Source organism: Ooceraea biroi, chromosome 6 (assembly GCF_003672135.1).
Source record: "Ooceraea biroi isolate clonal line C1 chromosome 6, Obir_v5.4, whole genome shotgun sequence".
Taxonomy (NCBI): domain Eukaryota; kingdom Metazoa; phylum Arthropoda; class Insecta; order Hymenoptera; family Formicidae; genus Ooceraea; species Ooceraea biroi.
In genome coordinates, this window is record NC_039511.1 from 6,678,480 (window position 1) to 6,691,718 (window position 13,239).

The 13,239-nt window shown below is 36.8% G+C and overlaps 4 protein-coding genes across 7 annotated transcripts in view; 3 read left to right on the plus strand and 1 right to left on the minus strand.

The window, feature by feature from the left end:
- LOC105276776 (ammonium transporter Rh type B) overlaps positions 1–13,239 on the plus strand; it is a 352,615-nt gene that overhangs the window by 37,948 nt on the left and 301,428 nt on the right. The window lies entirely within an intron of this gene.
- On the plus strand, positions 5,477–6,448 carry LOC113562073. The gene has a single exon (XM_026970186.1). The coding sequence runs from the start codon at positions 5,534–5,536 to the stop codon at positions 6,371–6,373; it is 840 nt and encodes a 279-aa protein (XP_026825987.1). The 5' UTR covers positions 5,477–5,533; the 3' UTR covers positions 6,374–6,448.
- LOC113562076 lies at positions 7,408–7,927 on the minus strand. The gene has a single exon (XM_026970189.1). It carries the CDS (start codon positions 7,753–7,755, stop codon positions 7,510–7,512), a length of 246 nt encoding a protein of 81 aa, XP_026825990.1. The 5' UTR covers positions 7,756–7,927; the 3' UTR covers positions 7,408–7,509.
- On the plus strand, positions 10,810–12,325 carry LOC105276778. Its single transcript, XM_026970185.1, has one exon. The coding sequence runs from the start codon at positions 11,190–11,192 to the stop codon at positions 12,147–12,149; it is 960 nt and encodes a 319-aa protein (XP_026825986.1). The 5' UTR covers positions 10,810–11,189; the 3' UTR covers positions 12,150–12,325.

Sequence of the window (13,239 nt, forward strand, 5' to 3'; positions counted from 1 at the left end):
ATGCGGCCAGCGATCAGAATAAGAAACACACTTCCAGTCAGGCGAAGACGAACAAGACGAAGGAGTCAGGCGGCAATGCGAAGAACAATCAATAGTCGAAACCTGCGCAGGAATCCAGCAGTTGCAGCTTCTATCACAAAAAGAGTCATCTGCGAGCGGATTGTTACAAACTCAGGAGGAACCTGAAGGGTGAGCAAACTATGCAACCTAAGTCAGTGGAGGTGGTATCAGCCGTGGAGGAGGAGACGGAAGAGACTGTCACGGTAGCCTTCGTGCAGGAGCCTAAGACGAGAAACCTGACTGTAAATGGTACGTCGATTCGAATTACCGAGCTTAACGATAAACATTATACTTTGTCCGCTTTACTTGACACCGGGAGTCCAATCTCGTTTATCAAGCCGAGTGTTTTTCTGAAATTCTTCCAGATTCCGTTTGAGTCGTTGAAGGTCGCGCCTAGTTCGTATAAAGCGCTTAATAATATGCCGATTCGATTACACGGTTCGATCCAAGCTACGATATGTTTAGAATCGTTAAAAGAAATAAAAGCAAGCATTAACCTACGAGTTTTGAAGGACGACTTGTTGTCGGCCGACATTATTATTGGTCGCGATTTTCTTGAAGATAATAACATAACGGTGCTGTATAAGCCCGTCCCCTTTCAGACTCTAAATAGACTACAATTATTTGCAGAAGTAGCTTGGACCGACCTGACGGACACTGCGTCGAATAGTATCGAAGGGCAATTAAATGATATTCAGACGGATTTCGATAAAAAAAAAACAACTCAGCGGTTAGTTGATACAATTCGGGAAATAGAGTATAGCGATGTACCGGAAATTAAAGATGATTATAGGGTTAAAATCACGCTCAAAGATACTTCGACGTATGCCTATGCGCCGCGTAAATTTGCCTGGAAAGAAAGACTCCAAATACGTGAGATTACGGACGATTTACTTGCGAGGGGAATTATAAAATACAGCAACTCTCTGTACTGTGCGAGAGTCATTCCGGTTAAAAAGAAAAATGGTACGATGCGTTTATGCGTGGACCCTTCGTCCCCTCAATCTAAGAGTGGAAAAGCAAAAACACCCTTTCCCACTCATAGAGGATAGTTTGACGTGGTTGAGTAACAAGACGGTATTCACATTGTTACATATGAGAGACAGTTTCCATCAGATAGAGATTCATCCAGATTTTACTAAATACTTTGCATTTGCGACGATGGACAGGCAATTTGAATATACGCGACTACCTTTCGGGTTCTGCGAATCGCCCGCCGAGTTCCAGAAAAGGATAACAAAAATTCTGAATCGGTTAATAAGGGAAGACAAGGTTTTGGTTTATATAGATGATATTTTAATCGCCTCGTCATCGATAGAGGAAAATTTGGAGATTCTAAAGGAAACTCTCTTGTTGCTCAAATGCTACAGATTCGAACTGAATTATAAAAAGTATTGTTTCTTAAAAACAAAAATAGAATATCTAGGATACATAATTTCTGCGGAAGGGATTACGCTGACTACTCGTCATACCGAAGCGGTCCGAAGTTTCCCGCAACCAAAAAAAGTAGTCGACGTCCAGCGATTTTTGGGTTTGACGAATTTTTTCCGACGTTTTATACAAGACTACACGAAGATAGCTAAGCCTTTATATAATTTACTTAAAAAGTCGGTGGAATTTAATTCTGACAGTGAGTGTAGCCAGGCATTTGAAACGTTGAAACAAAAGCTGACTGCTTATCCCGTGTTAAGATTGTATAATCTGGAGGCAGAAACGGAATTACATACCGACGCGAGCTCTACAGGACTTGCCGTGATATTGTTGCAAAAACAGAGTAAAGGGCAATGGGCACCGATTGCTTACTATAGTCAGTTTACTAATAAAGCCGAGGCTAACTATCACAGTTTTGAACTCGAGATGTTGGCAATAGTCAAAGCCATCGAACGTTATCATATTTACTTATATGGTGTCAAATTTACGGTGGTGACAGATTGTAATGCTCTCGTATACGCAGTAAACAAGGCTAATTTAAACCCAAGAATCGCTCGATGGACTCTACGACTGCAAAATTATATTTTTAAAGTAACGCATAGACATGGCCGGCGTATGACGCATGTAGATGCTTCCAGCCGGAATATCGGTTATGTGGAAGCACTTCCACTCGAAAGAGTGCTCGAATTTAGACAGCTGCAGGACCAGCGTTTGTTAACCATCGCGGAAGAATTAGAAACAAGAGACAGCGATAAATTCGAGCTGATTGAGTGATTAGTTTTTAGGAAAGGGATAGATAAACCGCGATTTTTCGTACCAGAATCAATGGTTAGTAATATAATCCGAGTGTACCACGATGATATAGCGCATTGCGGGTTCGACAAAACAATTCAAGGAATTAGTGCGAATTATTGGTTTCACACTATGAGAAAAAAAGTAAAAGAATACATTGAAAACTATATAACTTGCTTGATGTCCGACATTTCAGCGAATTCATGGGAAGGAGAAATATAGACTACCGATAGTCCAACAGAACCAAATGAAATATGGTATATTGACCATTTTGGACCCCTCGCCGAAACGGCAGATGGGTATAAACACATTTTGGTTGTTATAGACGCGTTTACGCGTATACCTGGTTATCTCCGGTTAAATTAACAAGATCTAAAGATGTTGTAGAATTTTTAGAGATTTTATTTAATACCGTGGGAGTCCACGTAATATGGTTTCGGACAGGGGCACTGCTTTTTCCTCCCAGGAATTCGCCGACTTTATAGCAAAATCACATGTCAAGCACAGATTAGTAGCGGTAGCGGCTTCGTGGGCGAACGGGCTTATAGAGAGAGTGAACCGTTTTCTTAAATCATCTCTCAAGAAGTTGACGGATGAACCCGGAAATTGGAAGTTGCATCTCAACGACGCGACGCACAATATGTAATAAACAATACAGTACACTTATCTCTTAAAAGCACACCCGCTAAATTGCTCTTCGTGAGCAACACAAACATTTAGATGCAGAATTGGTTAAACATCTGCGCGAAATAGCTCGAATAGATCTGAACTACGAAACAGAAAGAGATTTTAGCCGGGACATAGCGATTGAAGCCACCAATAAAATCCGAGAGTACAACAAAATGTATTACGACAAAAGGCATCGTAAACTCACGGTGTATAATCCAGGTGATTACGTATTGGTGAGAGACCACTAGTAAGCCAGGGGAAAATAGAAAACTAAAACCCAGTTACAAAGGCACCTACATGGTCGCAAAAGCGTTAAATAAAAACCGATATGTTATTCAAGACATCCCGGGGTTTAATATTACGTTGAAGCCTTATAATACGATATTGTCTCCCGATAGATTAAAACCTTGGGTGAAGCCGGTGGTACAGCAATGAATGGTGTTAAAGGTTTCTCTCTGTTTCCAAAAATAAAAGCTATGATCTGTTAATTTTAAGTTGCGTTCTATCGACAAGCGTTGCGTTAATTATTAATGAGAAATTGCGTTTATCATATATAGCGTTGCTGTTGATTTGCGTTAATGATAAAAACTAGAGTGTTTCTTTTGATTTATTGCCCTGGCGAAAATAAGAAGTTTCATGAACATTCGTTAAGCGTTTCCATGAGCGTTGCAGGAGTTCGTTGAGAGTTTAGAAACGGCCAGTAGAGAGTTAAGAAAGCGGAAATTGCAACACTGCAGCGTTCAGAAAGCGTTTGTATACAACATTTTTTGAGAGTTTTTAGAGCGTTTACTTGATGTTTGACGTTAAGCATTTATTGAAAATTCTTTAAACGTTTACAGATCCTGTATTAAGCGTTTGTTCTCATCATTGGAAACTGCATGCAGCCTTTATTAAGCGTTTATCGGGCATTTCATTTTATCGTTAGAAACGGCATAAAGAGCGTTTGCTGTGGATTTGGAAGCGCTTGTAAGCGTTCAGGGGCTCGATTGTGGAAATCATTCCAAAGAGAAGTGTATGCGAAAATTCTGTTGGCACAGAAAAGTTGCAAGTTGATTGATTATCGCTATTGGTTTTAGACAATCAACTTGCAACTTTTCTGTACGAGCAGAATTTCCGCATGCGATTTTCTTTCGAATGATTTCCGGAATCGGGCCCCAGTAATTGTAATAAGGAGAACTGGAAAACAAAAATACAATTATTATATAGATACAAAACCTTTTATTATATAAAAATAGAAATAGAGAAATGTAATTATGGCTATGTTGTTAAGCACGTCTCTGGTTTTATTACTGTCTCCAGTTAGATTTATCTTTTAACGATGCGAATATGGAAACGAGAGTATTCTCGTCCCAATTACGGAGTTTGGATTTTAGCTGTTTGCCAAATTGACGAGCGTCTAAAGACCCGTACGTGATTGAAAGCGGGCCAGTCACGGTGCCGTTCCCGTCTTAAAAATTGGTATATGTGGCTGCAGTTCTGAAACCAAGAGCAAAATATTAAAGACAAATCGATAAAATATTTCACAAAATTGTACTCTTTAACAGAACATACGTGAGATTGTGAAATGTCATGTTCACTCCTTCTGATGGTGGTGGTGCCATAAAATCCGCAGAATAATCAAATAATTGTCTCTGTAACAGCTGTGGTTGATGTTGGAATGGCGGTTCTTCATATGGTGGTTGTTGCAGTGACTCTTGTTGCGATAGTGGTTGCTGAGGTGGCTGTTGAATATTAAGCTGTTGCTGAATTTCAAGTAGCGGCTGACCTCTTCTTTTATATTTACGTTTCGGCTCGGTGGATGCACTTGGTCTGCACTCAGGGGTATTGAGATCTCCACCTTTTTTTCTCGCGCCCCGAGGGCCTTGCATATGCGTATGCCCGATCTGCGAGGTAAGCAGGGAGCGTATTTACGTACTTCTCCACTTCTGCGGCTGAGTATTTTGATTGTAGCTTTCCACTCTCATCCTGAATTTTCTGTGTTATTAGCCAATCAGGATGCAGAGTTGTAAGAAAAGAGAATTGAAGCTTCCAGTATAAACAACAATATACAATTATTGCATGAAAAAATCCTATAGAAACAATAACTTATACTTGGCCACTAAAAGAAAGTTCGAAGGAAACCTCTTATTTTCAGCATGTTTTTTTGTTAATTCGCACCCTCATAACATTCACTTCCTCGCCGAAAACTCCTTTAAGGAGTGCATATGCCCAGTCAGAGTGGCTCTCTTTCACATTTTTTAATTCATTATATGCTGCTTTAGAGCAAAAAACTCCATCTCCAAGGAGTATTTGATAGTGTAACATGTAGCTTAAGGTTTTAGTAAGCGTTATCACCACCAGAGGCGAGCGCGGGCAGCCCCTCGAAAAAAGACACCAGCAGATTCACTCGGTGTAAAATTACAGTATTCATTAAAGCAACCCAGTTGAGTAATTGATAGCAATTGATTTACATTTATTGTGCCTATTGGTTTTTGTCCACATCGACCATTCAAATAAGGAGTAAGCGTCACATGGTGTCAGAAGTAAATCTTTACCGGAAAATCGCACAACTTTAACCTCAAGTTTGCGAACAACAACGACAATGCAGTCGTCGGATACGCATGGCGGATTACGCGGCCCAGCACCCTTAAAGGTGATTCATGAGGGAATGGACAAACAATGGCAACTCTGGCTGCAAGCGTTTGAATTTTACGCAACTGCAACGCAATTGGACAAGAAATCTCCCAGCATACAGGTAGCCACGTTTATGGCAATGCTTGGTCAGGAAGCTTTAATTATTTACAATACTTTTGAGCTTGCAGATACCAATGATATCGCAAGGATTAAAGAGTTATTTAGCACCAAATTTGCGCCTAAACAAAACGAATCTTACACATCTTGGTTATTTCATAAATTAAAGCAGGAAGCCCTGGAAACCTTCGACGAATTTTTAACCAAGGCTCAAACTATGGTGAAAAAATGTGAATACGGGGGATTAGAATCACGTATGTTCCGTGATAAAATTGTATTTGGAGTGCATAGTGATGATATTCGAGAAAAACTTTTCGCCGAGCCAAAGTTAGATCTCGAACGTGCAATATTGATTTGTCGACACGCGGAAACCGCTGCTAGACAATTGCAGAATATGAAGCAGTGCGACGAAAAGAAAATCGACGCATTAAGGAAACAGTCAGCGACAACTAACAAAGCGCGATTGCAACATAACAAAAAGTGTGACCCGAAACAGGCAAAAGAAACACGAACGGGGTACAAATGTCGAAGATGTAATACACAACACGAAAGAAGAGCATGTCCAGCATATGATAAAACATGTCACAAATGCAACACAAAAGGAGATTATAGCAGAAGAGGATTTATACGTGGAATGCACAACCGTCAAAAACAACAGCAGAGAAGATTTGTCGCGCGAAGAGTAGTATGAACCAGTTCAACTGCCAAATGGACCAAGCACATGAAATTAGATACCGGTACAAATTGTAATGCCATGAGTAAATACTTGGCAGCCGACATAGGGGTAAAAATATGCCCATCGCGGGTGAAGAAGTTATCTGCATACGGAAAGTACAAGCTACACGTCTTAGGAGAAGCAAAAATTCCCTGCATCATCAAGGAACGCCAATGGAATTTACCGTTTTATATTATCGACGCCCACATCAAGCCGAGTTTAGGACAAACGGCTTGCACATTGACAGGATTAATAAAGAGAGTGTATTCAATGGAGGCAGACAAGAATGAGGAAGACAACGAGTTGGCGGAACAGATGTATCAAGGCTTAGGTAAGCTAAAAGGATTTGAATATGATATAGATTTCGTCGAACATCCTCAATTTACCATACATCCACCCAGACGGATACCGTACGCGCTCAGATCACAGGTTAAACAGGAATTGGATAATATGGAAAAATTAGACGTTATATGTATATAAAATAACAGAACCGACACCGGCGGTAAGTCCATTAGTAGTTGTCCAACAACGAGGAAAGATTCGCATTTGCATCGATCCATCGGATTTAAATAAACAGATATTGCGACAACATTATCCATTACGTACGCTTGAAGAAGTAGCAGCAAATATAAATGGAGCGAAATATTTTACCATATTGGATTGCAAAAAGGGTTTTTGGCAGATACCCGTTACAGAACGTACAAGTAAGTACTTGACAATAAATACACCATGGGGGCGATATGCATTTAAACGCTTACCATTTGGAATAGCGTCAGCACCCGAGATTTTTCAACAAATAATTAATAAAATATTGGAAGATGAAAGAAATGTATCAAATTCAATGGACAAAATTTTTATAAAGACGGTTTTCAAGCAAAGAAAATAGAGAACGAAAAATCGACTAATAGGTAACAGATGTAACATTGCTAAAGTTATCTTTTGTAAGTCGTCTTTTCGACAAAAAAAAAGATATCTTATAGACATTGTTTCTAAAACTGTAAAAAAGATATCTTTTCGTCTTTTAGACGTTTTTTCGCTTTGTCGACTTAAAAAAGATATCTTTTCGTTGTCTTTTAGTATATTGTGCTGTCTGGATTAGGTTTGAGAGAATATTACATACCCGTAAGCAAACCGATTAGAACATACCATTTGTGCTCTTTTCCATCGTTGCTGCCATGTGTAATGCTAACGGTGTAGAATTTACTTTTATTAAAATCCGTTAAAGACTTGGGATTAAATGGTTCTCGTTCACCTTTCTCAAGTTTCACTTTAATGTTATTCACGGGCACTATTTCCGTTTCATTTCCAGTTTTATATTTCACCAACGCGTACCACTCAGAATTGTCCACGTTACTCATGGCGAAATTAAAATAAGAAATTAAAATGATTTCTTCAGTTCAGGTCAGGATGTGACCATGTAGAGTACTACACAGTAGAGGTTAACTAAACAATTATATTGGCGGATAAAATAATGAGTTTGTTGGCGGCCGTGACGTCACGTACGTATGTTACCAAGTGCCACAGGCAACCGCGGTGAGCCGTGAGCGGCTCACGATAGTGGAGAGGATGACACACACAAGCGACGAACCACTCAGCGGAGCGCTGAGCGCACACGTACGCGGTTCTCGCTTGCATGTGTCATCCCATCCACTATCGTAAGCCGTGAGCTGCGTCTGGCGGTCTGGCACCTCTATGTTATCGCCTTCGATACAGTACACAGAATCTGGCAGCACTGCTATAAACGGATTATTAATTGTCTTCTTCTTCATCTTTTTCTTCAACTTATTATGGTATTGTGTTGAACTTGAGTCTGTAGGTTTGTTAGCCTAAAAACCTAAAAGATTCGGGGCACGCAACAAACTCATTATTTAATCTCCTAATATAATTGTTTTAGTTGTTATACTGTGCCTCACTAATTTAAATTGAAAACCATAATCTGAAATGGGACGTTACAAACGTTTTTTGTACACTGAAGAAGAAATCCCTCGGTCAATAGCTTGCCGTCGGCGACAACGAGCTACTTGTCAAAAAATGTCGTTGGAATATTTAAACCCTTACAATCTTAATTAGGTATTATTTATTATTTAATCGTGTCGCTTGCTCGAAATTTTCCTGTGTAAAATATTAATTACAGTCAATGTATTTTATTTTAGAGTACAAAATCAATTGAAACAACGTTTACGCTACAGAATAATGTTGAGACGACACGTCCACTATCACAATACAACGTTTTATCTGTTAATAGAATTACTGATGACTCACGTACGTCATATTCTTGGCAGATATGCAAGTTATTTTTTAAAATTATTATGAGTATTACATTTTAGTAGAATAAGAATGCCCATTTTATTAATGACTTTATTCTCCTATTATTGCATTTCGTTTTTTTAGAGCAACTCAAATGAAACATATGAAGTCATCACTGATGTGACAGAATCAAGTAAATGTAATAATTCATGTAACATTAATGAGGAGATTAGAGAGATTGTCGTGGATTTATCATCAAAGAAATCAGAGTTTGCTTCATCATCATTAGAAAGAGACTCACAATATATGTCATCATTAGAGAGAGACTCACAGTCTACGTTATCATTAGAGGAAAAGTTCTCGGCCAACGATATATTATCAGATCCTGTTGATCACAACAGTGAGACAAAGAATGAGAATCTGTCGCAGAAATTGTGTGATTGTACAAACACTACAATTGGTGATATTATTTTCATGTGTCTTGTGTTAGGAGTGAGACATAATTTGACATGGGAGGCACAGCTTGATATTCTGCGAATGATCAACTCAATTTACGACAAGAAAGAAATTCACTAACAAAGTGTTATAATTTGGTTATATGCAAACTCAGTTTTGACTTATTCGACTCAAAACAATATATATTTACTTCTTATAATTTACACAGACTGAGATTACTTATTCTCTCACAATACAATCTTTCGATACGCACGGTAACAACGAGAGAGAGAGATTCGGCGAGAAAAAAGAAACTAATAATAATACCAACTTAAACGTATAATACCAACTTAAACATAAAAGGTGAAACATTACTATCTCAACACAAAGTACAAGTTCTTTCAATACGTAGAGGAAGAAAAGGAGAGCATATCTTATCACATCTATTGTCCAATATGTGAAGTGTACTTAGGGAAAAAGAATTGCTTGCTAGAATCTATGCATTGTTCTTATTGTGATAGTCAGAGTTGGGAAGTAACGCGTTACTTGTAACGTCGTTACCGTTACTGTTACTATTTTTCGGTAACGATCGTTACTTTTTGCTGTCTGTAATAACGATAACGTAGTTACACTTTTACAGTAACGGTAACGAATTTAACCGTTACTTTTATCGTTATTTTAATTTTTATCTCTACTCAATAAATCAGTAGAATGAACGCATAGATTCCACTCAGGCAACAGCTCTTTACTTTCAGTTCTTTTCATTATAGTTACTATAACAATTAAGTTCTTTTTATTACTTATTAATTTTAGTGTTACCATTTTAAGTAAAACAATGTGCAATTATAAGTGCAAGAGTTTCGCAAAACCAATTTATTATTATTAAAATAATATATATACATATATGTATATATGAATAAAATGTTAACATATATACACAGGTGAAAAATTTGTGTTAAATTTAACAGATATCACATGTCCCAAACGGTCCACATAAATTTTTGTGTTAATTTAACATAATATGGATATGTTAAATGGTGACACTAATATTATAGGTCTGTTCTTTTCAGCTGCACTGCTGAACTGGTGCAATAAGTTAGAGTGAGAAAAAATATACTTGTCTCACTTTAACGTATTGCACTAGTTCAGCAGTGCAGCTGAAAAGAACAGACCTTATGTTAATATTTTAACCCAAAATGAATGCAAATTGCGAAGTAATTTGAAATAAATTTTGTGTAAAATCAACATATTTTTAATGATAAAATTAACTCGAAAAAAAAGTTATTTTTACATACATCTTTACTCTTAACATAGTTTTCTGTGAATTTTAACAGATAAAACTTGTCACTAATAATACAGAACATATCTATTGTGTAAAATTAAAAATAGGTGCACAATGTGTAATTTTTACACTTTTTTTAGTTGTTTTCAAAATTTAACACTTGAGTTGAATTAACACAACAGCAACATGTTAAATTAACACATGAATGTGTTAAATATTTAACACTAAAATGTTAACCGGCATATTTTTTAACAAGAAAACACAAATTTTCCAACTGTGTAAAAATAAAAATAATTACATTTTTTAATCAAGTACATATTTTATTTAAATATTTTATAAAAAAGTAACGAATCGTTATTTTTTTAAGTAATGATAACGGTAACGAGTTACTTTTTAAAATTGGTAACGAGTAACGATAACGCGTTACTTTTTACGAAAAATAACGGTAACGGTAACGCGTTACTTTTTTAAAGTAACGTTCCCAACACTAGTGATAGTGATATTGATGTTTCTAAGTTGTTAAATTTTTTCCTGTCCATATCGCTAGAATCTCAGTTGCTAAAATTAGTAAATGATTCACACATAGTATCCTCATTGCTAACTCACAGATTTAATCGCAAGAAGGAGTACTCTGATGCTTTTGAGGATATATATGATCGGGAACAATATAAAAAGTACTGCGCTTCTGGAGGAATACTGTCATCTCCTTATAAGTTTTCATTTTCTTTCTGCACGGATGGTGTATCAACTGGGAAGTCAACTAATAAATCATTGTGGCCTATTTATGTAACTATCAATGAACTTCCATTTAAAGATCGCAGTAGATATATGCTTCTTGCTGGACTATACGTTGGATCTAAGAATCCGAATCAAATGGTTTTCTTACAACCCTTTTTTGAAGAAGCATTAAATAAACTCTCCTCTTTAGGTTTTGTTTGGATTCACGACGAAAAAGAAGTTGTCAGTAAAGTCATCCCTTTATGTGGTGTAACAGATTCTGTTGCACGGTACCAACTTCTCAACATGCAATCTTTCCATGCATTTTATGGCTGCACATTTTGTTATGAGAAACAGGAGAAAACAGGCCCAAGATCGAAATGCTTTAATGTCCTCTCTGAGAGAGCAAATGAAAGAACGGCAGAATCCACTTATCAGGATGCAAAGAGAGCTTATGAAAGGAAAAATGAATCACGTATAGATAAGCGGCATTGGAAGGGTGTCAAAGGCCCATCTGTTTTGATGAATCTACAATATTTTGATTTGATTTGGGGTTTTGTCATTGATTACATGCATGCCATTCTCTTGGGTGTAATAAAATGTCATATGGAATATCTTTTTGATTCTACTAAAAAGAAATGTTGGATAGATATGACAAATCGTGTTTCTTTAAAGAATTTGACGGACACAATAGATAGTCGCCTTCTCAGCATACAACCTCCATCAGGAATAAATAGAAGTCCTCGTTCAATCGAACACTGTTGCAAATGGAAAGCTTCAGAATGGAGATCGTGGCTTTTGTTTTATTGTATACCATGCTTGCAAGGTCTGCTTAAAGACAAATACTTAGCTCATCTCGCTATGCTCTCCCAAGAAACTTATATTCTCCTTCAACGTTCTGTATCTTGTACTGAAATTGAAGAGGTGCATAATTTGTTCCTTCAGTACTGCTATTACTTTCAAAAATATTTTATACCTAAACACACAATCTACAACCTTCATCTTCTTATTCATGTGTGCAAATGTGTTATAAACTGGGGTCCCTTGTGCTCTGTCTACACTGGAGGATGATCCTATTTGTGGCTCATCCGATGCCTTGTCTATACTGGAGGATGATCCTACTTGTAGTTCATCCGAAGACAGTCGAAAATCATATATTGAAGTTGGTTCAATCATGTCAACACCAACCCAAAACTTTCTAATTAGTTAGGTTAAATCTGAATTCTTGGATATTTTCGAATTATTATGGATGCACAAATCAATTTATTACAAACATCAATATTAATAATATTAGCAAGTAAAAATGCTTCAAAACAAAGACAACAACTTTATTTAATGGAACGAGAGGGAATCGAAAGAAGAATTAGAGCTCAAAAATTACTTGCAGCACTAATATTAAGAAATAAGCGACGACGAATGTTTCGAAGATCATGTTGGATTCAGCCTGAATTAGCAATAGATGTTACTGGAAAATATTGGGAAGAGCAAGTTCCTCTTTATACAGGTGACATTTATAATAGCTTATTAAAATTAAATTTAATACATTTTATTTTGATAATTTAATGAGTGTAATCGTTATATACTGCAGATGAACGCTTTTATAAGAAGTTCCGAATGTCAAGAAATTCATTTTATAAGCTGTGTGAGGATTTATATCCTTATCTGTTTAAATTGGATACACAATTTAGAACAGCTATACCTGTACCCAAACGTATTGCTATAGCATTAACAGTTTTAAAAGGTCGAAGTGATTTTTGGACTATAGTAGACCTTTTTCATGTGGGCAAAAGCACTGTACCATATATATTGTATGAATTTTGTGATGCAGTGATTATGCATTATAGTTATCTTATCAAATTTCCTTCAACTGAAGAGGAAAGGGCAGAAATTGCCACAGACTTTTGGAATCAATGGCAATTTTATAATTGTTTTGGGGCTATGGATGGTACTCACATACCAATAATGTGTCCAAGAGCTTCTGCACAAGACTACTATAATTACAAATCATTTTACTCCATAAACGTTCTAGCAATAGTGGACCACAAATACCATTTTATGTAATATTTTCAAAATACTGAGTAAAATATTTAATTAAAACTAGTGATTAATAATAATTTTTATTTTATATGATTTATATTAGATATGCACTTACTGGAGCTCC

Coding starts and splice junctions, on each gene's coding strand:
- LOC113562076 (XM_026970189.1), bottom strand. CDS start 7,755: ATGAGTAACGTGGACAATTCTGAGTGGTACGCGTTGGTGAAATATAAA.
- LOC105276778 (XM_026970185.1), top strand. CDS start 11,190: ATGCTTCTTGCTGGACTATACGTTGGATCTAAGAATCCGAATCAAATG.
- LOC113562073 (XM_026970186.1), top strand. CDS start 5,534: ATGCAGTCGTCGGATACGCATGGCGGATTACGCGGCCCAGCACCCTTA.